This window comes from Eschrichtius robustus, chromosome 20 (assembly GCF_028021215.1).
Source record: "Eschrichtius robustus isolate mEscRob2 chromosome 20, mEscRob2.pri, whole genome shotgun sequence".
Taxonomy (NCBI): domain Eukaryota; kingdom Metazoa; phylum Chordata; class Mammalia; order Artiodactyla; family Eschrichtiidae; genus Eschrichtius; species Eschrichtius robustus.
In genome coordinates, this window is record NC_090843.1 from 8,706,955 (window position 1) to 8,734,852 (window position 27,898).

The 27,898-nt window shown below is 44.6% G+C and overlaps 1 protein-coding gene across 2 annotated transcripts in view; it reads left to right on the top strand.

Moving 5' to 3' along the window:
• SEC14L1 (SEC14 like lipid binding 1) overlaps nt 1-27,898 on the top strand; it is a 53,119-nt gene that overhangs the window by 15,410 nt on the left and 9,811 nt on the right. For both annotated transcript variants that reach the window (XM_068529937.1, XM_068529936.1), the window contains 7 exons: nt 20,080-20,229; nt 20,338-20,469; nt 21,720-21,848; nt 22,599-22,833; nt 24,083-24,192; nt 25,641-25,830; nt 26,694-26,782. In XM_068529937.1, the coding sequence (XP_068386038.1) occupies nt 20,080-20,229; nt 20,338-20,469; nt 21,720-21,848; nt 22,599-22,833; nt 24,083-24,192; nt 25,641-25,830; nt 26,694-26,782 (1,035 nt within the window). The remainder of the gene's footprint in view (nt 1-20,079; nt 20,230-20,337; nt 20,470-21,719; nt 21,849-22,598; nt 22,834-24,082; nt 24,193-25,640; nt 25,831-26,693; nt 26,783-27,898) is intronic.

The following is a 27,898-nucleotide window of genomic DNA, read 5'->3' on the forward strand; positions in this document are numbered from 1 at the left end:
GAGTCTGTTTCTGTTTCGTAAATTTGTGTCATACTTTAGGTTCCACATATAAGTGATATCGTATGGTATTTGTCTTTCTGTTTCTGACTTACTTCACCTAGTATGATAATCTCTAGGTCCATGCATGTTGCTGCAAATGGCATTATCTCATTCTTTTTTATGGCTGAGTAGTACTCCATTGTGTGTGTGTGTGTGTGTGTGTGTGTGTGTGTGTGTGTGTGTGTTTTTAAACACAAACCACATCTTCTTTATCCATTCATCTGTCTATGGACATGTAGGTTGCTTCCATGTCTTGGCTGTTGTAAATAGTGCTGTGATGAACATTGGGGTGCATGTATCTTTTTTTTTTTTTAATAAATTTATTTATTTATTTATTTTATTTTTGGCTGCATTGGGTCTTCGTTGCTGTGCATGGGCTTTCTCTATTTGTGGCGAGCAGGGTCTACTCTTCGTTGTGGTCCGTGGTCTTCTCATTGCGGTGGCTTCTCTTGTTGTGGAGCACGGGCTCTAGGCACACGGTCTTCAGTAGTTGTGGCACGTGGGCTTCAGGAGTTGTGGCTCGTGGGCTCTAGAGCACAGGCTCAGTAGTTGTGGTGCACGGGCTTAGTTGGTCCGCGGCATGTGAGATCTTCCCAGACCAGGGCTCGAACCCATGTCCCCTGCGTTGGCAGGCAGATACTTAACCACTGCGCCACCAAGGAAGTCCTGCATGTATCTTTTTGAATTATGGTTTTCTCCGGATATATGCCCAGGAGTGGGATTGCTGGATCATATGGTAGCTCTATTTTTAGTTTTTTAAGGAACCTCCATACTGTTTTCCATAGTGGCTGCACCAATTTACATTCTCACCAACAGTGTAAGGGAGTTCCCTTTTCTCCACACCCTCTCCAGTGTTTGTTATTTGTAGACTTTTTGATGATGGCCATTCTGACCGGTGTTAGGTGTTACCTCGTTGTAATTTTGATTTGCATTTCTCTAATAGTTATCTATGTTGAGCATCTTTTCATGTGCCTATTGGTCATCTATACGTCTTCTTTGGAGAAATGTCTTCTGCCCATTTTTTGATTGCGGTTGTTTGCCAGACAATACTATTTTAATGGTTGAAAGCAAATACAAAAAGAATAGAGGTGGAATTAATATGTAAATGATGTGTTTGAGCCAAGTATAAGCTAAGTTACGTCACAGACGGGGCTGTACAAATACAGGTTTAAATAGCGAAAAGTGGCGGGAGTGGTGAATCATCAAACAGCATCCCTTGGTGTGGGCCTGCCAGGTTTGAAAGCAACTGTGCCTTGCTGATCAGTTCCGTATTCATGTTGAAGGAGGAATTGAGCTTCAACAAACTGTCATCCTTCCCGTTAAATGTATATTGTTAGTTTTTTTTTTTTTTTGGCGGGGGGGGGGCCTTGATACTGTGGGTGGGGTTCATGCCATTTTCCTCCATCAACCCACTTCTGAATTTATTTACTTACTTATTTTTGGCTGCATTGGGTCTTTGTTGCTGCACACGGGCTTTCTCTAGTTGTGGTGAGTGGGGGCTACTCTTCATTGCGGAGCGCAGGCTTCTCATTGTGGTGGCTTCTCTTGTTGCGGAGCACAGGCTCTAGGTGTGCGGGCTCAGTAGTTGTGGCTCGCGGGCTCTAGAGTGCAGGCTCAGTAGTTGTGGCACACGGGATTAGTTGCTCTGCGGCATATGGAATCTTCCTGGACCAGGGCTCAAACTTGTGTCCCCTGCATTGGCAGGCAGATTCTTAACCACTGCAACGCCAGGGAAGTCCCTATATCGACAGTTTGAATTTTATAATTGTATGAGTTTTTGCCCAGTTTGTTTGTACATATTTAAGTAACATTATAGTAAAAATAACTGGTTAACATTAAAGGTCCAAGGAAACTTTTATCTTTTAAAAGGAGTTTGTACGTTACTCAAACCGTTTCTCTGAGATAGATTTTGCTATACTTTCATGAATCCAGATCAGTTAGGTCCTTAAATTGGGTTTTGTTTGACACACAGCCAAGGTTGAAACCAACCAGAGGTTGGGGAGGGAGATAAACATTCACTTGAGTGGCTTGTTGGCTCAACTGTTTTCAATGATAGTGGTCAGCCCTTCCGCGCGATGGATCAGGAGTCATAGTTCTTTGACTTAAAATTGAGTATTGACTGGTGAGGCTGAGAATAGAAAATAGGGATAGCAGTGTCTTCAACTTCCGGGTCTGACTTAAATCTGTGGAAATTAACACAACATAAACGTTTTGACTCTGCTTTGTCACCATACAGGGGAATGGTGGGGAAAAAAATATCTTTTTATGTTTGTGATTCTCATGGTCATGTTTGTTTTTCATGAAGGAAATTTTAGATTGTGAATGGCCCTCAAATACAACTGTGTCATGTTTTTAACTTAAAGCTTAAAACTTTTTTTTTTAAAGATTTATTGATTGATTGATTGATTGCTATGTTGGGTCTTCGTTTCTGTGCTAGGGCTTTCTCTAGTTGCGGCAAGTGGGGGCCACTCTTCCTCGCGGTGCGCGGGCTTCTCACTATCGTGGCCTCTCTTGTTGCGGAGCACAGGCTCAGTAGTTGTGGCTCACGGGCCCAGTTGCTCCGCGGCATGTGGGATCTTCCCAGACCAGGGCGCGAACCCGTGTCCCCTGCATTAGCAGGCAGATTCTCAACCACTGCGCCACCAGGGAAGCCCAAAGCTTAAAACTTTTAAGGCAGTTTCGTTGGAGAATGTTAGTCATGTAATGGGAAGGCAAAGTAGGCCTGGATGCCATAGGGGGATGGGAAACAATTTCAAAACGAGTTCTGCCATCAGAGGTCTTCTTATCTTATCTCCTCGAGGGGACTGTTCGGGCATTCCTCTGTGCTAGGCCTTGAGCATGCAGTGGGCAACCAGACGGCATACAGCCCCTCAAGGAGACCTGGTTGCCTGGGCCCCTGTGGGCAGACGGGGGTCTCACAGCTGAACCACCATTTAAGAAGCACTTAAAGAACCTCTAAAAGACCTAAGAATAATGACGAGCATGTATCGGGTGCTGTATGCCAGTATCTCATTCATTGCTCACACTTGCTTTGTGGGGTAGGTTCTTCTCCCCTCTCCCCCCTCTTTTTTGAGATATAATTGATATATAACATTGTATTCATTTAACAATGTAATGATTTATGTACATATTGTGAAATGATTACCCTAAGTTTAGTTGACATCCATCACCTCACAGCTACACATTTTTTTTTCTTGTTATGGTAACTTTTAAGATCTCTTACCAACTTTCAAATGTACAATACAGTATAGTTAACATCCCCAGGACTTATTTAGCTTATAACTGGAAGTTTGTACCTTTGGGATAGGCTCTTCTCTTAATCCACTTTACAAATGAGGAAACTGAGATTTAAATTGCTTGCCAAGTGACCGTCCCTGCCCTGGCCGCCTCGCCCACTGACCGTGGTGCAGACGGCCCAGGTAACGTGGCTCTGATCCGGTTGCATGTAAGCCCAGACCGCCTGCAGCTGGCTCACCTCCAGGCAAACCCGGATCTCGCCCCTCCACAGGCAGCGCTCAGACCCTTGGCTTTCCTGATTCTGGACAGGGCTAGTTTGCAGTCTTTGCTTTGAAGTTCCTCCCCAGTCTTCTTCCCGCAGCCTCATTCTCCCTCTGATCTGTCTGTGTCTGACCTGGTTCCCGGCTGGGCAGTAAGCTTTCCCCCTAATGCTCCACCTTTGGTGGCTCGCAGCCTTTCTTGCTCTTTTCTGTAACAGAAGGCTGGCGCTTGTAGGTGGTACCACTGAGATTCAAGTCAAGGCCTGGTGATACTCCAGCCCGGGCTCTCCGTTGGCTCTGCCGTGTGGCTCCTTGGTTTGTGTCTGAGTCCTGAAGTGACAGTGCTGGAGGAGAGGAGGGAGAGGGCGCTGTTGTGTGGCTGAGGTGAATACCTGGTAATTGGGCGGCAGGGGTGGCAGGGAGGGAGTGGACGGCAAGTCGCTAGGAGCTCTGAGTTTAAAATAGTGTGAGGCCATGAGCGCTGGCGCCCTCAGGTAGACAGTTGTGCAAGGTTACCCAGAGAAGGCTTTTGTCCTTGGAACAGTAGATGACGTTCCAGGATTGTGGGAACAGCGGTCTGATGTTTACGTTCATTCAGGCCGTGATGGGAGCTGAGCAATTCATTTCCTGACGCGAGTTCTTTCCCTTCCAAGTATACTGTGTTTGTTCATTCTGTGGAAGATGTTGATACCATTAGCGTTAAGCCTGATTCAGGGCTACCTGTAACCCTAACCTTTCAGAGGACATCTTGTTCCTCAGCAACTCCCCTTCCCCCCGTTTATTTTATGAAAGTTCTCTTCCCAGCTTTGGTCGTTTATCTTTGGGGCCATATTTTCTGCTTCCAGCAACTGAGTATAGTATATTTAGCTAATTAATGAGTTATATAACTAAATCCATGTGTTTCTTGTATTTCATATTACAGAGGGAATATTTTACTCAGTGCCTAAATTGAAATAGTATCATTCCTATCTTTATCCCCTCTTGGCTTTTTCTTTTCCTTAAAGAAGGAAAGAGACCTATATGATATTACTTACACCTAGTTCCTTTTTTTTTTTCAGTTGGCTAATTACAAACTTAAGATAATTAGTTTCCAACCAAGCCTCATGATATTTACATCCTGTGTTTTTAGGGCCATGGAGGATATAATTATCATTTTAGCTTGGTGAACACATGGATTTTGGGGGTGCATTTTCAAAGTATAGTAGAGAAGGTAAATGTCAAATGAAAATGTTTAGTTTTTAAAGCCATTCACATTAGAAAGGTTCTCTTCCTCTTTTTGTGCAGAGCCAAGTTGGTTCCTGGACTGTGGGTGGCAGTGTCTTTGCTTAGTGATCACTTTTGTCTTTGAGAAGTTTGTGCGCAGCCTGGAACAGTAGCTACATTTTTTGAGTTTTGTACTTATCCTGTGTCAGGGCTGCTAAACACTCTACATTTTCTTTTTTTAATCTTCCACAATTCTGTGCATTAAAGAAGGTGAAGAAACTAAGATGAATTGAAGATGAAGAAATTGAGGCTCAGTGAAATTGAGTAACCTTCCCAAGGCCCTCTTCTGATGGTAGGACTGGGGTTGAAGGCGAGTCTTCTCTTCCAGGGCCTGTGCTCTGAGACATGACGTTGCTCTGGGACACGCCTGGGTTCAGATCCCGGGATGTGACTTCTCTGCTCCTCCGTTTCCTCATTTTATTTTATTTTATTATTATATATTTTTAATAAATTTATTTATTTTATTTATTTATTTTTGGCTGGGTTGGGTCTTCGTTGCTGCGTGCGGGCTTTCTCTAGTTGCGGCGAGCGGGGGCTACTCTTCGTTGCGGTACACGGACTTCTCATTGCGGTGGCTTCTCTTGTTGCAGAGCATGGATGGGCTCTAGGCACGTGGGCTTCAGTAGTTGTGGCGCGCGGGCTCAGTAGTTGTGGCACATGGGCTCTAGAGCCCAGGCTCAGTAGTTGTGGCGCACGGGCTTAGTTGCTCTGCGGCATGTGGGATCTTCCCAGACCAGGGCTCAAACCCGTGTCCCTTGCCTTGGCAGGCGGATTCTTAACTGCTGCGCCACCAGGGAAGCCCCTGTTTTCTCATTTTAAAGGGGGGAGAAACTTGTTTCACAGGAAGAGTCTGCCCAGTACATGCGTTAATCTTCATGAACCTGCTTATGGTGCGGCCGTGGGGAGGCGGTGCTGCTGCTTCCCCCTTGCCCACCTTGGTGAGAGCTCTTGGCAAGGTGGGCCCTGGCCTTCCATTCCTGCGTCCCCGGTGCCTGCTCTGCAGTGCCTGTCATGGGCACTGGAGCGAATGTTTGTTGAATAAATGATGTTATGGATTTCTCTAGGTTCTTCTTAGAAGAAGTTTTTTTCTTTTCTTTTTGTTTTCTTATACCACAGGTAGTTAATAGGCTTTTTACCTTTGGCCAAGGTGTTACTTGATCCCTTTCTTTTTTTTCATATTTAATAGATTTTAGAGCAGTTTTAGGTTTACAGAAAATTGAGCAGATAGTACAGAGTTGCTATATACCCCTCTACAGCTTCCCCTATTATTAACATCTTGCGTGTGGTGTGTTTGTTTTAATTGGTGAGCCAGTGTTTATACGTTATTATTAACTAAAGTCCATTGTCTACATTAGGATTCACTCTCTGTGTTGTACAGGCCTGTGGGTTTTGACAAATGTATAATGTCACGTGTCCACAAGGACAGTGTCCTACAGAGTAGTTTCACTGCCCTATAACTCCTCTGTGCCCCACCCCTTCATCCCTCCCTTCTCCCCTCCAGCACTGGCAGCCCCTGGTCTTTTTATTCTATCGCTAGTGTTGCCTTTTCCAGAGCGTCAGAGAGGTGGGATCATACAGTCTGCAGCCTTTTCACACAGGCTTCTTTCATTAAACAATAATCATTTAAGTTTCTAGCACGTCTTTTTGTGTCTCGATAGCCCATTTCTCTTTATTGCTGAATAGGACTCCATTGTGTGGATGTACCACACACAGTCTGTTTATCCATTCACCTTTCGTAGGACATCTTGATTGCTTCCAGTTTTGGGCAATTATGAATAAAGCCTTTATGCTGCGTTCCTTTTCACTTAACCTTGAGTTTTCCAGCTGTGCTGATGATGGTGAATCAAGCTTCTTTATCAGGAAATACTGGTCACTATTAGAAATGCTTCCGTGAGTTGGCCTGCCAATTAAAACTATATGTATTTATGTTTTTATTGCTTTTTTCAGCTTTATTGAGGTGTAAATGACAAATTATAAACTGTATGTTTTATTTTTTTTATTTTTATTTTTTTTAAAGACGTTCACGTTCTTTCATTCATTCATTCATTCATTCATTCATTTATTTATTTATGACTGTGTTGAGTCTTCGTTTCTGTGCGAGGGCTTTCTCTAGTTGCAGCAAGTGGGGACCACTCCTCATCGCGGTGCGCGGGCCTCTCACCATCGCGGCCTCTCTTGTTGCGGAGCACAGGCTCCAGACGCGCAGGCTCAGTAATTGTGGCTCACGGGCCCAGTTGCTCCGTGGCACGTGGGATCTTCCCAGACCAGGGCTCGAACCCGTGTCCCTTGCATTGGCAGGCAGATTCTCAACCACTGCGCCACCAGGGAAGCCCTAAACTGTATGTTTTAAAAATACATAGTTGGATAAGTTTTGACTTATGTATACCTGTGAAACCATCACCATAATTACCATAGTGAACATATCCATCACCCCAAAAGTGCTTTATGTCCCATTGTAATTTCTCCCTCCTTCCCATACCAACACACCTCCACCTCCAGGCAACCACTGATTTGCTTTTTGTTACTATAAATTAGTTTGTATTTCCTAGAATTTTACGGAAATAGAATCATAAACTTTTTTTTTTTTTTTGTCTAGCCTCTTTGATTCAGCATAATTATTTTGGATTCATTCATTGTGGATGAAAGATAGTTCATTACATTGTATTGCTGAAGAGTGTTCCATTATTTGTATACATTGCAGTGGAAAACGTAGGCATTAAAAAAAGATAATACTTTTTGATTCAGTAGTACCTTTCTAATATTTTGGTTGTTAGAATCAAGAGTAAAACCTATCATATATTTTCAAGTTAGGATTAATATTTGTAAATTAGAAAACAAAGGGATACTTTTCAGTCGGTAAACCAAAAAAAAAAAAGAAAAAGAGAAAAAACCAGTTACTGAGGTTATAGTCTAGGCAGAAAACAAAATTAGATCTTTAACTCTTGGGGTGCTATAGAGGGAGGGATACAGTGGGTAAAGTTGGGGGAAGAGTTGAACAGGAAGGGAGCTTGCAGGGGCGGGAGGTGTGGCTTCCAGAGGCGGGCAGGGCCGGTGGCCTGACAGTGGTCCCTCTGCCCCCAGAATCTCTTCAGAAAGGCCTTTGAGCCACCTCAGTCAGCTGTCCTTGAAAGAATTAGCTGATGTTTACCTGTAAGTTGGCTTTATGACTGGTGTGCGTTCAGAGGCTGCCTGTTTTTTAAAAAATTTCCCTCTGATGCCAGAAAATTTTAAATAGGTAGCGCAGCCTTCTATTCTACTTCTAGACAAAAGGCTTTAATTAAAAAAGCCTAGTTGATCAAACAGATTTGAAACTCATACTAGATTCATTTATCAACAAGTATGAATGACTCTTGGGTTTCATGGAGAGAAGAAATTTATCATAAGACTTATTATTTTGGGCATGTGCCACCACAGCCTTACAGACATTCTAAGGACAGTAACGAGGACAGAGATATGTAGTTGTCAGGTCAGAATGTTTGCTGCAGATTTAAGTTATTCATGGTGAGTCAGTCAAGAAGATCAGAGCAACTTCTTGAACTTGAAATGTGGCCAGTGAGACTGAGGGACTGAATTTTAATGTTATTTGCTTTTAATGAAATTTAAATAGCCGCATGTGGCTGGTGGCTGCAGGTTATAGAAGAGGTGGTTCTGGAGTGCATCTGTTCATTGAGTGGAATGGTAGGAGTTACCCTCATTATTCACATTCATTCTTTCCTCTCCCCTCCTCCCCACTCCCTTTTTTGGGTTAAATGTACATAGTCAAATTTGTGTATGTTAAGTTAGATGTGCATCTGTTGGGACCCTGCTGTATAACGGAGAACAGTTAAGTACAAGTACAGTAAGTGACAGTCCATTGGTTTTATAGTCCTTTCTATTTTATTTCAAGTTTTTGTCCTTCACAATTTTGACTGGTTGGCATTTAAAATAACTCTTGAATTTTTGTGAGAAGATAATTAAATGGAACCTGTTACAGTTAATCTCTTAGATCAGGAGTGGGCACACGATGGCCTGCTGTCTGTTTTTGTACACAAGCTAAAAATCATTCTTACATTTTTTAGCGGTTGGGAAAAATTCAAAAGACTATTTTATGACATGTGAAAAGTATGTGGAATTCGAATTTCAGTGTCTATAAATACAGTTTTATTGGAACCCAACTGTACTCAATTTGTTCACATATTGTCTGTGGCAGTTTCTGTCCTCAAAAGGCAGAGTTGAATATTTACCACAGAGACTGGCCCAGAAAGCTGAAAATATTTACTATTTGGCCCTTCACTTACGGCAAAGGTTTGCTCACCCCTCTCTTAGATTTTTGAAGGCCTTTATGCAGAAATTGGAAACTTAACTTGAACACTGGACCCTTTGAAAGTTTGATAGTAGAGGATAATCACTTGGATTGAAGCTCATTTGCTTGCATTTTGAATAATGTATTTATAGGCAGAGGGATTTGTGAATGAATGAATAAAATTCAAAGCACTTGGAGCCACAGTTCCCAAACTGTGTTCTGAGGCACCCCAGAGCACCCCAGTGCTATGGGATATTTTTAAGTTTTGAGGAAGCGTAGTGATACTCCACATTTCTTAAACACTGCAGACTCCTAGTTCAAGGTAGTTCACGGGTCAGGATCACACTGCATTTCCTTTGATGGTGTGACATCTTGGTGAAGCTAGGGTTGCAGTGGTTGCTCTGCTAAAAGGCAAGTGCCACAGAGGAGTTGGTGTCCAACAGGAAATTAGGGCAGCAGTGTGGTTCCAGCTTGATTCTTAAGAGGTGCACACACCCTCAGGTAATTCTGGTTATTTAGGAATGAAACAAAAACATCTTTTCCTTCAACTTAAGTGCATTATTTCTTTCAAATGGTTACTAAGTTATTAAGACACAAATGCTTTTTAAATTGTTTGGACCTAATAGTCTAATAAATGGTATTTCTTTTGGCCTTGGGGCACTGTGAAAAAGTTGCTGAGATTCCAAGGGTGCTGTGAACCGAAATTTGGGAACCTCTGACATAGAGCACCAAGTGACAGTGCTTTAAAGGACAGATGACCCCAGATAAGCCAGTCAGAAATGTCATCAATGATTATCTTCAAGAAAATAAACCCACTGGAAGTATGGAGCCCCCAGGCTATTGACTTAGATGTCAATCTTGATATCTTTCAGGAAGTGACACAGTTGGACAAGTGCGGGTGGCTATAGTTTTCTAATCTAAATTAAAATGCAGAAGATGCAGTTAATCAAGCATACTGATTATCCTTTGAGTTTTATTTGAAAACCCAGTAACTCTGTCAGTCTATTAAATTGTGTTAACACAAGTTTGCAGGTGGTCTTGCCTGGAAATTCTTGAAGAGGAACACATTACAAGAACTTTGAGGTACAATATTCTGGAAGGCCTCGCTAAGTCACGGCTTTCACGATACAGCATCCACATACGTGTTAGGTTTGGCAAGGAGAGAAGGGGTAATGTCTGCTCCGTCTTCAACCAGGGCCCACTTGAGACTGGCTTCCTGTTGTGCATTGTATCTAAAGCAAGAGCCCCGTGCTAGTCTTGGCTTTAGCCAATGTAAACAAGCCAGTTTGTAAGTAGGTTTAGATGATTCTTTTTCTTCCAAGCAGAATTCTTTGTTTCCTGCTTGTTTTGACCTCATAGCGATGGCTCAGATACTTAGATGCCATGGTACTCCTTGCTGAACATTATAAAATATTGACATGTAGACATTTCCCATGAACCAGGAACAGTTTGTTAGCAGGACACGTGACTGTCGTATGTGCAGTGTAAAATCACAACCACAATTCACTGTATGTTGCAGGGAGAGTTCAGTGGGTGCCGGGCACTGTCCAATTATGCTTTATGGGTGACATCCCAGTTCTTTGCTAACATTTGCCTGCTGCTCTGTTGTACCCACCCCTTTGTTTCTTTGCTCACTGATATTTTTTGGGGGTGGGGGGTAGGTCATGAACTAGTGCTTGTTTCTAGGACCCAAAGGATTAGGAAAATGTGTGGTAGAGAATCTTAAAATGGATAGAACTCTCTAGGAACAACTTGTGTGGCTGTTCGGGAAGAGACCATCGCCCTGAATTTGGGTTCAGAGCACTTCCATCCCACTTGTCATTCAGATCTGCAAGAATGCTGCCTTTTGGAGTAGAGTCAAGTACATGGGCATCACGAACCAGATATTTTAAGAGGTCAAAAACCCTACTACTGGGACTTCCCTGGTGGCGCAGTGGTTAAGAATCCGCCTGCCAATGCAGAGGACATGGGTTCGATCCCTGATCCGGGAAGATCCCACAGGCTGCGGGCAACGAAGCCTGTGAGCTGCAACTACTGAGCCCACGTGCCACAACTACTGAAGCCCACGTGCTGCAGCTCCTGAAGCCCGTGAGCCTAGAGCCCATGCTCCGCAACAAGAGAAGCCACTGCAATGAGAAGCCTGCGCATCGCAGCAAAGAGTAGCCCCCGCTCACCACAACTAGAGAAAGCCTGCGCGCAGCAACGAAGACCCAACGCAACCAAAATAAAACAAAAAACAAAAAAACCCTACTACTGTTTTTTTTTTCTTTTTGGATACTATTTAAAAATATCATAGTATGGATAAATCAGATTATTGACCTCTCTGTGGAATTAAAACTTTTTACATGTGAAGTCTTTTGATTTTGTGGGTAATTTTTACCAGGTCCTTTAGAATTGTGTCACTGTTGCCTGCTAATAGTCGTCTGAAGGTCCGTTAAGGGGCAGGTGGTAAAGGTGGAGTCCAGTGTGAGTGAAGGGCGGAGGACACAGACGGTCACTGGAAGTAGTGACTTTCCTTCATGCAGGCCCGACACGCCAGTTGGCACAAATGCCCTGAGTCTGTGTGCTGTTTCCCAAGAGGAAAGATGTGGATTTTAGAAGCAGTTCTGAAGTTTCTTATCCTTTAACAAAAATATTTCATGTTTAGGACTGTTGAAGCAAAGGAGTGGATTTATGAGTGAGAGAAACTGTGACATGTTGGTGCAAAATTCCCCCCGTTTCTTCTCAGTGTTTGCGCATTCCCCCTCTGTTGTACAGAGTAATGTATGTTGAAATGGCTCATTTATCAAAAGTAAACAGAGCTGGTTTATATCATTGTGCACTGTGAGAGTGCGTGTTGGGAGAAAGGGATACGTTCCTGGTAAAACTGTCTAAAATGTTTGGAGTTGCAAGAGTTTTGGTGCATGGTATGTGAGCAATGCGTTCACCATCTGTTCTTTCAGCTATAATTGTGCCCTCCACAATATTCATCAAAATCACATTTCAACGAGAAGGTTCTAGAAAAGAAATCAACTTCTTATTGGGTTATGTGATTCTGTTAGATGCCCTTTCCTTAGACATTATGGCACCATAGGTTGAACTCAAGTCTTTTCCAGACTAAATTATTACCGCTGGAAAAAGTGTGTCATGTATGGATACCAAGGGGGAAAGGGAGGGGTGGGATGGATCGGGAGATTGGGATTGACACATATACACTATTGATACTATGTATAAACTAGATGACTAATGAGAACATCGTGTATAGCACAGGGAACTCTACTTAATGCTCTGCAGTGACCTAAATGGGAGGGAAATCCAAAAAGGAGGGAATGTATGCATGTGTGTGGCTGATTCATTTTGCTGTGCAGTAGAAACCAACAGAACATTGTAAAGCAACTATACTCCAATAAAAAATAATTTTAAAAAAAGTGTGTTATCAGGACCATGGAATTTGAGGTTGTCTAAGATGAAATTCATAATTTAAACTTCAGATATGTTTGATCTTAAAGGGAAATGGCTTGGAGTATATTAAAGTTTTATATATATCTTTTTAGTTTTAGTATAATCATTATATTTTCTTGTTTGATTTTACCAATGGGTATCCAGCCTGTTGTTATGACGTGATATATTGGTCTATCTGAAGACTGGTGATTGAGGGAAATGACTTTGGGTTAAATATAGCACTTACTAATGTAATTGTGTGTGCCATTTTACCGTTGTTCCTTTGTTGGTCTCGTACTGGTTTGAAAATAGCTAATCTGGTTGGGTTGTCAATAAGTATTTGGATGAATGAAGTATATCATGACTAACTGGATTATAACTTTTCTTTAAAAGGGCTCAAATTTCTACAAATTTTGGTTTTATCAATATCTTGTTAAGTATGAACACATTTATTCACAAATGGCATGTGATTTGGAACCTCGGTTTAGAGGTGGAGTGCGAGGGCCCACCGAGGGCTGAAGTGTGACAAGGTGCAGTGCAGGGCCCCCGGGTTCCCTGGGTGCTTGTCACTTTTCACGTCTGGAATTAGCTTGGGTGTTTATCTGCTTTTGAGTTTCAGCCACAGACGTGGAGCTTGCTGCTGTCGGGGCAGCGACCCCCGTGCTCTAGCTGCTCCCAGGGAACCTGGCAGCCTCCCTGGGGCTCGTCCAGCTTGGCTTCCTTTTGGTTCTGCTCCTGTTCCTCCCACCAGGGATGTTTCCTTCTCTTCGGGTTACTTCTGTAAAGCTGCCCACCCTTGAAGACCCCCGCCAGACCTACTTCCTCCGAGAAGCCTCTGGAACCACCCGGCCGGGGCGTTGTTGTCATACAGCCCCTTCCGTGTTGCTCACCTCTCCCTGGGGCCTCTCTGCTGCCCTGTGTACAGTCGTGTGTTTCTGTGTCTTCCACTCGAGTCTCTTCCAGAACCTTAGCCTAGGGCTGCGTTATGGTAGGCCCTCTTTACGTAGCTGTTGTTTTGAGACTCCGTGAATTGTAGAAATATAACTCTGAGGGACTTTGGTCAACTTGCCATGTTTTCTTTTTTTTTTTTTAATAAATTTATTTATTTATTTATTTATTTTTGGCTGTGTTGGGTCTTCGTTTCTGTGCGAGGGCTTTCTCTAGTTGCGCAGAGCGGGGGCCACTCTTCATCCTGGTGCGCGGGCCTCTCACTGTCGTGGCCTCTCTTGTTGCGGAGCACGGGCTCCAGACACGCAGGCTCAGTAGTTGTGGCTCACGGGCTTAGTCGCTCCGCGGCATGTGGGATCTTCCCAGACCAGGGCTCGAACCCGTGTGCCCTGCATTGGCAGGCAGATTCTCAACCACTGCGCCACCAGGGAAGCCCCTGCCATGTTTTCTTGATATGTTGTATATTTCTTTGAACACTGGCAACTTCTAAGAGAGACTTAAGCCATGGTTAGCTTTTTCACTTACTGATTCTTTCCAGGGTAGAACCGTATCTGTTTATGAGGGTCAAGTCTGGTGCCACAGGATAGCCAAGTTGACGGAAAGCAACTGGCTTAGTCTGTTGGCTAAATTGGTTATGAACATAGTTCAACTGAAAGGTAGGTTCTTTAAATGGAATTTCTTTTAAATGGGTTTTCCTGGCACTTTGCAATGTTAAGCTCATTAATTCACAAGTTGAAATGTCTTCACTAAAATATGGTTTTCTTTAGCACAGGACTAGCTTTTAATATGTCACAATTGCATTCAAAGGTTGGTTAAAAACCGAAAGTACTGTTGCCAAGCTCCCAAATTGCAGGCTCAGAAATCCCTTTTGAAAGAGGAAGAGTGGGTGTAGGAAGGTAGGCGGGAGTTGTTACCCAGAAGCAACTCTCCTCTCAGGGGCAAGTGGAAAAGGCTTTAGTGCTGCTTTTACCGTTGAAATGATCGCTAAGTTAGACAAAAAGAGTGAGCAAATGACTACAATGGTTATTTCTCTTCCAAAAGTAATTTTTCCTTTTAAGAGGAGACATCAAAGAACATTTCTCCCCCTCTGAAGAAATTACTTCTGGAAGAGTTACTTTTGTTCAGCCTTTCTTGATTTTTGTATTTGTTAAATATCGAGTGTGATTAGGAAATGACTTGATAATATTGCAGATAGTTGGCAAAAAAATAAGACATTTGAAAGTTACCTCTGCTCTTCTGGCGCAGTGATTGGAACCTGGTGAGCGTTGAAACAGGGGGTTCTTCCTACTTCTCTCCTAGAGATTTCTTCCTGCTGAGATAAAATTGAAGGCCTGCTAGTGTGGGCTCTTTGGCCCAAACAGGGTTTTATAAAAATAGGGAAGCTTCATAAAATCCGGATTGCTGGCTTCTCTTGAAAAACCATAAGCTGGAGCTCCCTGGGCCTGCGTCTCCTCCGAGCTGCAGTGCACGGCCCCGGGCAGGAGGCCCCACAAGGAGGAGCAGGTGTGCCTTGGGCTAGGGCTGTGGGCAAACCTAAAATTGGTGTACATTTTCACGTGTAAAATGTGACAATGTTGTATTTAATCAGTTACTTGCAAAAGCATTGTTGGTTTACACATGGACTTTTCCCCCCAGGGTTACCTTTTCCTATTAATATTTTTCCCAACTTTCTATTTTGAAAAATTTCTATTAAAAAAAAGTTGAAAAGGGGACTTCCCTGGTGGTCCAGTGGCTAAGGCTCTGCGCTCCCATTGCAGGGGGCCTGGGTTCGATCCCTGGTCAGGGAACTAGATCCCACATGCAGCAACTAAAGATTCTGCATGCTGCAACAAAGATCCTGTGTGCCGCAACTAAGACGCAGCGCGGCCAAATAAATAAATATTTTTAAAAAGCCAACAACAAATGTCATTAAAAAAAAAAAAGTTGATAAAGTATAGCGAGCACCTGTATACATTTCATCCAGGTAGATTAACACATTTGCTTTATCTCGCTTTTTCACACACACACACCATTTTTTTTTTTTTTTTTTTTTTTGCAGAACCATTTGAAAGTAAGCTGCGTATTAACACTTTTGCCCTAAATACTGAAGAATAGACGTTCTCTTACATAACTGTCATCATTATCACACCTGAGAAATTTGACATTGATAGAATAATATTATTTAATATGTAGTACATAGAGCTATTTTTATTCCAATCCAGGAACCAGGACAGCATTGCATTCCATAGTCCTGTCTCTTCAGTTGTCTTTATTCTAGACACTTCCCTGCTTTCTTTGTTCATCTTTCAAGACATGGACAGGTTTTCTTTTTTAAGAGTCCGGGCTGGTTATTTTGTAGAATAGTCCATAATTTGGATTTGTCTGATTGCTCCTCATGATTAGCTTTAGTTTGCCGTTTGCGTCATGAGGACTTTGTGGGTTTGTGTGTCCTTCCATTGCAACCATTGGATTGTCAGATTGTCCCAAGTTCAATCGTTTGGTTAAGGTGATGTCTACTAGATCTTTCCATTATAGAGGTACCATTGTGCCTTTGTCACTAATGATCGGCAGGACGATAATTTGAGACTGTGGTATCTTCCAACAACTACCTTTCTGTAGCAACCTTTGATGATCCTTGCCTGAATCAGTTATTATAAATTGATGGTTGCAGAATGATAATTTTTCTAATTCTGTCATTCCTTCTATGACTATTAGGTGATCTTTTTCTGTAAAATTTCCTCCCCTGCCCATTTTTCTTGAGTATCACTATATGATTTATAAAGCTTTACCACCTTTTTTCTTTCTGGTGCTCAAATTATCCCGGGATTGGCAAGTGGAACCCCTTCAGGCTGGTTCCCCATCAGTCATTGAGCACTTCCTTGATTTCTGGTAAGAAATACTTCAGACTAACCTTGACCTTTCCTTGCTCCAGACTTGTGATCAGCCATTTCTCCAAGGAGCATAGCTTCCTTTTTAGTAGGGAATGGTATTTAGGAAAGAAGATCTGGATGCCAAGTTTGCTCATTGCAACTGAGGTGTCATCACTTCTAGGCCCTTCCTATGGATAGAGCTAGAACATATATTAATGTTTTTCATAAAATCAGAATGCTGCTATTTTTCAGAGGCTTCAGAAACTTTATAGGTTGTAGTTCATGCTGAAAAACTAGGGTACTGGTATCCTAAGCAGTTTCAGAGACTAAAGTTTTGTCAACTTCTTGCAGTCTTCCTTTTCCTTAACCCTCTAGAAAGTTAGGGTTTTCTATGCTAACTGTACACAGGACTCATTAACCTCACATATCTCTGAAAGATAGACCAGGGTAAGTGAGCACAGAAGCAAAAAGCTGGATTCATTGGTTTATTTAGGAAGCTTCTATTCCGTATTTCAAAAAATGTTTATTGAACAGTGACTCTCTTCTTACTAGGCATTGAGTAAGGTCCTTGTTCTCCTGGATAATCAAAGAGAAAAAGGACTTGGTCTCTGCCCTGTGGCTGAGCGTCACCCTGCATCTGGTGGCAGGGTGACGGATGTGGAGGGAGGAGGGTAGATGCTTACTAACCACTTTCCACAACGACAGAGCTTTGGAGAGGAACATACCGATTCCTGTGTTAGTGGCTCGTTAACCTGGATACCTCAAATGCCATTTGGTTGGGGCATACCGAGGTAAAAATGAATGTCTCTGCAAATATGAGTCTACATGGAGGGATAATTTTACAGGGAATGGAAAGTTTTTACTATGTTTTAAATTCAGGGTTAGCTTGTGTGGGTAATGCCTTATGCTGACCACTCTATTTCAAGAATTTAAAGATGTGGGTATTTTGAAAATGATATATAATAGGTACTTAAATAGGAGAGATCTGAGCCTAGGTTGTTTCTTGCTAAGTGCTTACTCTACCTTTTATGTAACTTAAAAAGAATTGTTTTGTTGGAAGCCCTTGTATTCTCAATTTCTTGATATGTCATAGTGCTGGAATGGACAAAGCCAGTTTTTTTTTTTTAATGTAGTAAAATTTAAAAGTCAGTTTAGACAGTGTTAGTGTGTAGAACAAATGATAGTCAGCAATTTTTTTTTCTAGAATTGTTTGTGTGTGTAGTACTTAATACTAACAAATTTTAGGGCCTCATGGAGGCCTAAATTATCTATGTTACGATCTCAGCAGCTGAATAAACTTCTTAAGTGTTGTTTATTATAATCTGCATTAAGAGAATTACCATGTGATTTATCATCCCACGGTAGCAGTCACGGAATTCAGAATATATTTGAATGGCGGGGAGTACATAAGTATGAAGAATATATTTTCAACTCCCAAAGTAAAAACATTTAAAAAGCAAATGTAATTGGTCACCGTGTGGGTTTTGCCTCCCTTCCTGACCATCTGGTCACATGGTGGCGTTCCCTCCTTCCCTGCAGAAGAGGGCGGGGCTTTCTGTTGGTCCTGGTCTCCCCCCCAACCCCCGTCGTGCTCTCGGGGCCTGGCTATGTGGCTGGTGCTGAGCAGGGATGTTCCTTGTCACGGCGTCACTGCAGGCCCCCGTTTCCCTCCTCTGCCGGCTGTGGTTCTGTGCTCACACCCCAAGGTATCCTCGAGGTCGCGCTCCTGGGTTCTCTTTCCTGGAAGTGCTCTCCCCTCATCACTGACTATGAACAGCCCTTTCCATGCTTTGAGGCCCGGTGTAAATGCCTCCTCTCCCTGGAAGTCTTCCAAAGCCTCTGTCCCTCTGTTCCTCTAAGCTGTGTGTTTTCTTCTCCTTAAGCCCTTACAGCACTTGCTTATTCTTAGGACATTCTTGTGTATTTCCCTGACACCGTTTCCCGAACTGTCGGCTTCCTCTTCCCCTCCCTCCCATGTTGCCTAGCTTGGTACAGTATAAATATATAGACAGCAGGAGGGCAGCATACATTTTTCAGATTGGGGTGACTTTATAATGTTATGGAGAGAAGATGAGATACCAGAAAACTGAGAATTACTTGGAATGAAATGGTCGTGAACATCCTGGGTGGAGGAATTGCTAGGTCACTCTGGTGTTTTACGGGGTCTTCTGTGACCGCTCGTGTGATGAGTATACTTACATTCAAATGGTCGAGCCTGTTGAAGGGGAACGTCAGGGAACTTCTCCAAGAAGGCCAACTTTTTTAGTATGATGGTGCTCTGAAACTACTTGCACCTTGTTAGAAGTGCAGTCAGAGCGATCGGTGCCATTTCCACACTTTCATTAATCTTTCAACACCGTAAGTTTCTTCCTTAAATCTGTGCTTGGTTGTCATTAATTTAAGATGGGGTGTCTCAATTCCCCTTGCCCCCGTTTCTACTCCCGCCTAAGAGGGGAGTGGCGTCTGTCAGTCTAACACAACAGCATCTCACGGTACCGTCCCTTATTATAGGGGGAGCAGAACTGCGAGGCAAGCCCTGGGCTTCCTTTTTCAGGTTTCTTCTTACAGCCAGACACTTTGTCATCCCATGCCCTATGGTTTCCGGTTTTTGCACACCTGTGATCCTTTGGATGGCTTAGGTTTGAGTGTGAATTCAACAGTATCTTTAGTTCAGTAATCTTCACAGATTGCTACAGAGCAAACTAAATCTGGTGCCTAAGTACATTTTCTAAAAGTTTGGACGAATTATGTAGCAAGTCTTTTTCTTTCTTTTTTCTAAATTAAGTTTTTTCATTTTGAGATAATGGCAGACTCATAGTATATTAATAATACGTTATTCCCAAGGAATATTATGGAGCGATTCCATGTGCTCTCTACCCATCTTCCCCAAATGGTAATAACATCCAGGGAAACTGTTGTACATCATCACAACCAGGATATTGACATGATGCAGTCAAGGCACACAACATCTCCCAAGTGTCCCCGTCTTGTTGCCCTATTGTAGTCACACCCACTCCCCTCCCACCCCCCACCCTTCTTTAACCCCTGGCAACCACTCATCTGTTTTCCATTTCTATAATTTTGTGATTTCAAGAATGTTACAGAAATGTTTAAGTTCATGATCCACTTTGATATAATTTTTATGTAAGGTGTGGGGTTAGGTCGAGGTCTTTTTTTTTTTGCCTATGAGTGTGTAATTTCTCCAGTAATATGTGTGAAAAGGCCATCCTTCTTCCATTGAATTGCTTTTGCAGCTTTGTTAAAAAAAAAAGTCAGTTGGACATGTTTGTGTGGGACAGCTTGTGGCTCTCTGCTCTGTCCGTTGACCTGTGCGTCTTTCCCTCCACCCGTGCACAAAGCCTGGACTCCTGTAGCCGTGTAGTAAGCTTTCATACCGAGGAGAGGGATGCCTCCCAATGTGGTCTTCTTTTTCAAAATTGTTTTGGCTATTTTCGTTCTTTCTCCTTTCCATATAAAGTTTAAAATCTTGTCTGTAAGCTACAGAAGAAAATCATGCTGTGATTTTGATAGGAATTATGTTAAAACTCTGTATCCATGTGGGGAAAATTGACGTCTTTACTATATTGAGTCTCCCAGTCCATTAACGTTGAATGTCTTTTTCTTTTTAAAATAATGAAGGCTTAAGGTGCAAAGATGAAGATAGCTGTGATGTAACATGTTGCCATGTATTAAGAGATGATTTTATTCCAGGGAGACTGTCAATGACAGACTGCCAGGTTGCATCTTTGTTCAATTCCTTTTTTAAAAATTTTATTCATAGGCCTATGAAAGGAGGTTCCCTACGTGTCCTTTGATTCCGATGTTTGTGGACAGTGACACTGTGAATGAATTCAGGAGTGAAGATGGGGCTATTCATGTTGTAGAAAGGCGCTGCAAGCTGGATATAGATGCCCCTAGACTGCTGAAGAAGGTAACACCTTAAAAGGCAGTCCCCCCAAAACCAAGATGAATTTATGCTTCTAGCTTCTGTTGCTCTTGGGTGTTATTAACCCGTCTTCTTTCTGTTTCTGTTTTAAAGATTGCAGGAGTCGATTATGTTTATTTTATCCAGAAAAACTCACTGAACTCTCGGGAACGTACTTTGCACATTGAGGCCCGTAATGAAACGTTTTCTAACCGCGTCATCATCAACGAGCACTGCTGCTACAGCGTGAGTCACCGGCGCTCGGGCAGAGGCGCGGCGCGTGCTGGCGCGGAGCTGCTGAGGGTTGTCGGGCCGCTGCTTGAAGCAGTGCGCGAGGGCTGCCTTTGTCTGAGAGGGCAGCTCTGCATCACGTAAAGCCCCTGGCTTCTGATGAGCGGAGCGGCCGCGCGGCAGGTGTGGTGGTGTCGCACTTCAGGCGGCCGAGTGATGATGGCCTGATTTCTTCTTTAATACCGATATGCCACGTCTTTTCTGGCCACTCTAACACTGTAGGAATGTGTATTGAGGAACCCAGGCTACCGTGTCCCCCGAAGATTGGAGGCGAGTGTGTTTATCTGCCCCCCGTCTTCACTGCTCACCACCCTGTTTCAAGAACTTCTCTGACCAGATTATTGGAATAACCTAATAGGTCCCTCCGCTTCCACCCTTACTTTCCTACAATATATCCTCGACACTGAATCCAAAGTGATCCATTTAAAGTATGTCAGATCATGTCATGCTTTCTTTGGGCTCGAACCCCTGCAGTGTCTCAGCATTTCACTCAGAGGAAAAGCCCGGAGGCGTGGCAGTGGCTTACGAGGCCCTGTTTTCTCTTAATCTCTCCTCTGCTGTCCTGCCTGCCTTGGGCACAGCCTGCCCGCTGTCTCGCTGTCTGTGATCGTGTAGGCGAACTCCCCGAAGGACCTCTGCTCCTTCTGCCCCCAGACCTCCGCTTGCCTCCCGTCCTTACCTCCTCCAGGCTTCGCACAGATCTCCCCTTCTCGATGAGGCCAGCCCTGAGCGCCCTGTTCAGCTCTGTAACCTGCCCTCCGCTCCTTTTAACCCTGCGCCAACTCTCCTTTTTTCCATAGTGCTTGTCTTCCAACAGTGATATAATTTCTTGCCTGTTATGTTTATGGCCAGTTGTCAGTCTCCTCCTGCTAGACTGTAAGCTTCACAAGGCAGGGATCTTGGTTTTGTTCATGATGGAGAACATGGCTTGATAAATATGGTGAATGAATGAATAAATGAATGACTGAACCAAGAATGAAAATGAAGCTCTCCTTTTAATAGTCATTTTTAGACAATTTTAGAAACATTATTTGAGCCTTTTCATGATTTTGAACCTCTCTGTGTAATTTTTCCATCCGCTGTTTTCATGATAATACCATCGTTAGTAAAATAAGTGTTTTTCCTGGGTACCAGTTGACGGAGGAGCAAATGATATTCTCACTTGTCAGTATAATCAGTGGGAATACTTTCTCTTTTACCTGCAGGTTCACCCTGAAAATGAAGATTGGACCTGTTTTGAACAGTCTGCAAGTTTAGATATTAAATCTTTCTTTGGTTTTGAAAGTACAGTGGAAAAAATTGCAATGAAACAGTATACCAGCAACATTAAAAAAGTGAGTCTGTCTTGGGATTTTAAGGAAGGGGATGGGCGGGAGTCTCTTCGGGAGGCTGGGGATGGGTTAGTCAGTGCTCCCGGGGGTGGAAGGGGTGGGCGGGCCTGCAGGTGACGCTGGTTGCTGGGGGACGGAGGAGGAGGGGTCTGCGGGCACTGGCCTGGCGCCCCCTCCCCTGTCCGGACTTTTCTGGGAAAGGTGAGTACTGTAGTCAGGCCGGGCAGCAGCCCCCAGCAGCCCCGGTGCCGGCAGGGCCCTGCTGGTGAAGGCGCTGCTGCCCTGAAGAGGCACATCAGGGGGTCTCTCGGGTCCCAGGCGCTGAGAGGTGAGGTCCTCTTCCTTGGACGACTTCCCTTCCTTCTCGATTTTATGCTGCTGCTCATGATTGTGGCAGTTGGGTTGCGAAATGTATCCGTATGGGATTAAGAGTGCTTTCTGAAGGCTTGTTTTAAATGATACTGGAAAGCATTTGGATTGAGACACAAAGCACATGTTGAGTACCAGTGTGGTAAATCAGTGCCTTTAACTAGTTATATAAAAAATTCCATCTTAGATATGATTTGCTAGACCTTTAGAGAAGAGGAAGTAAGATTATGAAAAAAAAGAAAAAAAAAAAACCCACAAAGGCATTTGGCTTTTCTTTTTCCTGTTTATGTAACTCAGTTTTTATCACGGTTTTAAAAACCCGTGAGGGATGAATAATTTGAAAGCTCAGTATATACTAACTTTAAAACCGGTTTTGCTTCAAAGGGAAAAGAGATCATTGAGTACTACCTTCGTCAGCTAGAAGAAGAAGGCATCACGTTTGTGCCCCGCTGGACTCCACCTTCCCTTGCACCCGCTTCAGAGATGTCCTCATCCTGCAAGAAACCAGCAGCGCCGTTGGCTGTAGTGGTCCCCGACCCTGCGCTAAAGGAAGGGCTGAGCAGCGAGCCCCTCAGCACTCCGAGCGGGGCGCCTGAGCCCACCGTGGGGACCCCTGACGGTGGGTCTGAGAGAGGCTTCGCTCTGAGAGCAAGACTCCAGGCTTACCTCGAGCCATTGCCTCTCGGGATGCTTAGAGGTCACATGAGCAGGAAATTGATCTCGTTACTGTCCCCTTTCCTCTGGCTTATACAACACATTGATTTTATTTTTCTCTTAGAATGAAGAAACTTCCTTCTAAGAAAAAAATAAGTTTTTCTTATTTTTATGAGTTTTTAAAAAATGGGCAGGAAGGGGCGTATCAAGTTATTCTTTTATTGAGACCAGGAAATGTTTTTCATTTTAGTTGAAGGTATCTTCAGGGAATTGTAAGGTAGGAACTGATCTTTTTAACACAATTATATCATCACCAAACACATTTTAGGCTTACTAGATTCAAGGCACTGTTCTGAGCACTTTATGAATGTTCACGCATTTCATAATCGTTCCTTTTAGGTAGGAAATGCTTACCGTCCTCATGTTATACGTGAGTTAACTAAGGCTCAGTGGCAGGCTCCACCATGCTCTGCCGCCTTTCTTGTGCGTTATGCCCGTGCGCGCGTGCACACACACGCGCACACACCCCTTTTTTATTTCTCAACCTTGTGCCCATGGTAAAATAAGAAAATACAAGAAAATTCTGCCCTCATAAGTTTTGTTGAATTATTGGCATTTATCTTTCATACGTTCTTCTCTGCGGCTCAACTGTGCCCTTGGTTACTTTTCAACAGGTGGCAGGTGGCAGCTAGTTTAGTTGGTTTGGCAATATGTTTTATTTTTCACTTTGGGAATTTTTCTTTGCTATGCTTAATTTGAAATCTCATTCTTCCAGTTTATGTTACCTTATGAGGACGATTTCTTGTGTTCTTGAACGTACAAAATAGGTCTAGATCCACTTGTTTGTTTTATTTCATAGTTTTATATGATGTGCGTTCTCCTTATGTAACTTTGAATTAAATATCATTAAATATCTGTTAACACCCGTCATTCTGTCATGAATAGAGTTGATAGTTTGCAAACAGAGGTGATCTGGTGGCAGTTGGGGGATGTAAAGGAATCGGCACGTTTCTGTGTGGCTCCGGCAGTGATTGGGCTTAAAGACTGTCATTGGGGGGTCTCTAGGGTGGCTGGTTAGAGTCTCCCGTCCCTGTGGTTCAGTCACCTCTCAGGCTCCGGGACCACACAGGAACGTCACCAAGCAGGAGGACTTTGGAAGCCTTCGAGCTCCAGTGTTCTTTGTTGTAAATGATGTCCTGTAATTTATATTCCAGACAAACTAGACGCAGACTACATCAAGAGATACCTGGGTGACCTGACTCCACTGCAGGAGAGCTGCCTGATCCGGCTTCGCCAGTGGCTCCAGGAGACCCACAAGGGCAAAGTGAGAATTCACACTCATGTGCAGGGCCGCTGTTGTGAAACCTCGGATCCCTGGTCCTGTTCATAGTGACTGGGAGTAAATGTGCCCGATTGCCATAGCTGGGAATGTCCCTTCCAGTCTAAAAGTCATTGAATCCGTATCCCTGGGTGTGGCATCCGAGTCCTTCGTGGCAAGTTATGATGCCCTACTGTGTATAATTAGCTGCACTTTTGTAGATGTTACAGAGAGTGGACTTGCTGAAAAACAATTGTATGTCAAGTTGCAAAGCAATACTGTATTCCAAGTATTCACACATTTTAATTTTCAGAAGGTTTGGAAGTGGTTCACAGATTATTCAGAGGTTAGAACTGCTTGGGCTTTGATTTTGAGGTTTTTGGTGAGCAGCCTCATAAGGAGTTAGGTTTTTGTAATCCTCCAACTGATGGCGACTAGTGTGGAGCAGAGGCAGATTTGTGTGTCAGGTAGTTACTCACTCGCTGGCCTGCTCTCTAAGTCTGTCAGTCTTGGTCACTAGCGCCCAACATCTGAGGACCGTTTGTATTAGTTATCGAGAACACAACCCCTGTGGTAAGAGCTGCCATTTGTTGTGTGCTGACCGTGCACTAGACTCTGTTTTAAGATCTTAATTAAATCCTCCCAGCAGCCCTATGAGGTGGTGCTATTTTTATCACCCCTGTGGTACACACGGAGAAGTTCAGTCACTTGCCCAGGGTCTTACATCTAGTGAGTGGTGGGCTGGGGTTTGAAGCCAGGCCTTTTGGTTCTGGAACCGACATTCCTAGCCACTTCCTTGTAACGGTGGTCCTTTCTGAGAGAAGGTGTTGCCATCTCAGTGCTTTATTTTCCCAGGAGTGGGGTAGTTAGGGGGTGCCAACCACACGCCCCCTCATCTGTGCGCCAGCAGCATGCGGCAGTGAGTGCGTGGCCGGGGTCAAGGGCAGCCAGTCCACGGGAGACCCACACACAGTCTTGGCCTTGTGTTTTACTCAGGGAAGCCGACCTGTCAAACTTGTCGATTGCCAGGAGCGGAACCTGGAGAAGGTTCCTGTGTGTCAGGACACCAGCACCACTACCAAAACCAACAACACTGTTTTGTATTCTGGGTTTTTATTCACGTGTAATATATACACAGAAAAACGCACAGATCATAATAACTCGTAGGTTAGCTCCATAAATTGAAGCTTCTGGTGTTTAAGAAATTACTTATGCCTTCACTCTACTTTGCTGAAACTAAAATGGGAGTAGCGTGAAGATTATTCAGACTAATCATGCTGATTTTCTAAAGCATTAAGGAACGTGTTTCTGGTAATGGCTAATTTTACGTAGTGCGATAGGGCAGCTCGCTGTTGATAAGAAGTGAGACTTTCAGAGTCTTATTCCGTTGGTAACTTGATTTTTGCCCTTAGCAGCTTTTAACGTTGCTTAGAAACATCTCTTTCTCTCAACAGATCCCGAAAGATGAGCATATTCTCCGGTTCTTGCGCGCCCGGGACTTCAACATAGACAAAGCCAGAGAGACCATGTGTCAGTCCCTGACCTGGCGGAAGCAGCACCAGGTGGACTACATCCTCGACACCTGGCAGCCCCCCCAGGTCCTTCAGGACTACTACGCGGGGGGCTGGCACCATCACGACAAAGGTAGCCGGGGACTTGGCGTCAGGACCCGCGTAGAGACAGGCGGGCCCGTGGGCGCGCTGTCCCGCCCTCCCCCGGCTTGAGCAAGTGGAGGCCCGGTTCGTCACCGCCCCCTGGGGAATGCCCGTCACTGCCCCCTGGGCAACGCCCCGTAGAGCGGAGGGAAGGGCCTGAGGCTGCTGCTAGCTCACCCCTCTCGCTGCCCTCGGGCAGCTTGCTCCACTGCGTTCCTTAGTTGCATGGAGTTTGACTTCATTTAAAACACTTTGAAGGCAGAGGTTTTTCAGGAGCACGGTGCTGGTGAAGGTACTTTCCAGTGACTTAACCCCTGAGTGTCTGTAAAAACGTGTAGCCAGGTTTTGTACATCAGAATTTCAGCTCTACCTGAAGAGTGAACGAAACTTAAACCAAGAACAGTGATCCCTAAAATGAACGATTAGGTGTGCGTGGGTTGGTCGGATTACCCGACCACGGCACCCTGCAGGACAGCCCGCGCCGTCGAAAGGCGTGCCCGGTGCTTCCTGACTCGACTTGGTGGCGGGTGGAGTGGGGTCACGGCTGAGCCCGGCGATGGCCGCGGTGTGGGCGGTAGAGCCGGGCGGAGGACAGAGCTCCGCTGGGCCCCCCTCGCTCCGTGCAGAGCGTCTCCCGGGCCCTGCTGATAGGCTGCTCCGTCAGCTGGCTTGGGTGGGGCAGGGTTGCGGGGCCCTGTGGGCACCACAGAAGGCAGCTGCTGCTTCTCAGCGGGAGAGCGCTTGAAGCTCCTTTGGAACTTCGGTGAGCCCGTCTCCCTGTCAGGGCCTCAGAGCTGTGTCCCCAGCCTCACGTCAGTGATGGCGCTGACAACGCCTGTCCTTCCCCTGCAGACGGGCGGCCCCTCTACGTGCTCCGGCTGGGCCAGATGGACACCAAAGGCTTGGTGAGAGCCCTCGGCGAGGAGGCCCTGCTGAGATACGTGAGTGCTCCCGGCGGAGGACACCAGGCTCCGCTGTGGCTTCGCTTTCTTCCTCTGCCCGCGGGGGCGGGAGAGGACAGCCGTCCTGTTGCAACAGCATGTTTTACTTTCATAATTAGAAAGGAAGATCTATTAATATATTTCAAAAACTTCAAAAGAGGGCACAAAAATTATAAAAGTGTTTTTCACGGTGGGGCAGCATGAACAAAACACTCGGTAGAGCCACTTGAGAGGATACGGGGGGGAGCTGGTTCTGAGTCGCCTTCTCCTTTCTCTCCCACGCTGACTCGGGCCCCGCCCTCCCACCCTCGCGCTCTCTTTAAGATGCCTCTCAGATCGGACCCCTTAACAGTACTCTCTCCACTGGCACGTCCACGTCCAGGCTCTTAGCGTCTTTCGTCAGGGCTACAAATGTCTCCTTCCCTGTCTCCCTGACCCCTTCCAGGGCCGCTTCCACCGCGTGGGCAGCCATGAAGAGAAGAATATTGTCCTTAAATTAGAAACAAACAAGCAAAAACTTTAAAAGGCATATCTATAATCCATTATCCCAAAATATCCACTGTTGGCATTCTGTTGCCTATTCTGTTAGCGCCTGCCACTGTGCGTGTGCTTACGTGGGCGTACGTATGCATCCACACGTACACACGCGTGTGCACAAAGATACGGGTGGACTACATCTGTCCGGGAAGGGCTTGTTACTCCAGATTGAAGGGTTCCCTTCAGCTGGACTTCAAGTCAGTTCTCACACCGCCCTTTCTCTTGGCTGGTACATGTGGCATCACAGTGTCCCCACTTGATGGACACTTACGTCTGACACTTCCAGACGTGCCTGCTCTGGAGATAGGTCAGCAGTTTGTGCCCTCCCTGCCCACCTGGAGACTCCTGTCATCTCACTGGGGAGCTGTCCCCTTTGCCACACAGGACAGCGCTCATTCTCTTTGAAAGAGATGTTCTTCGTCCGTGCTGTGTTTTGTGTGTATGAGTGTGTCAAGATTTAAATACGTGACTGGGTTTACACACCTGCCTAAAACACGCCGTGTTATTGTCAGTCGCATAGCTTTGGTGCAATCGTGGCAGCTTCTTAGACTCATCATGGAATCTTTATGGCCCTTTTGT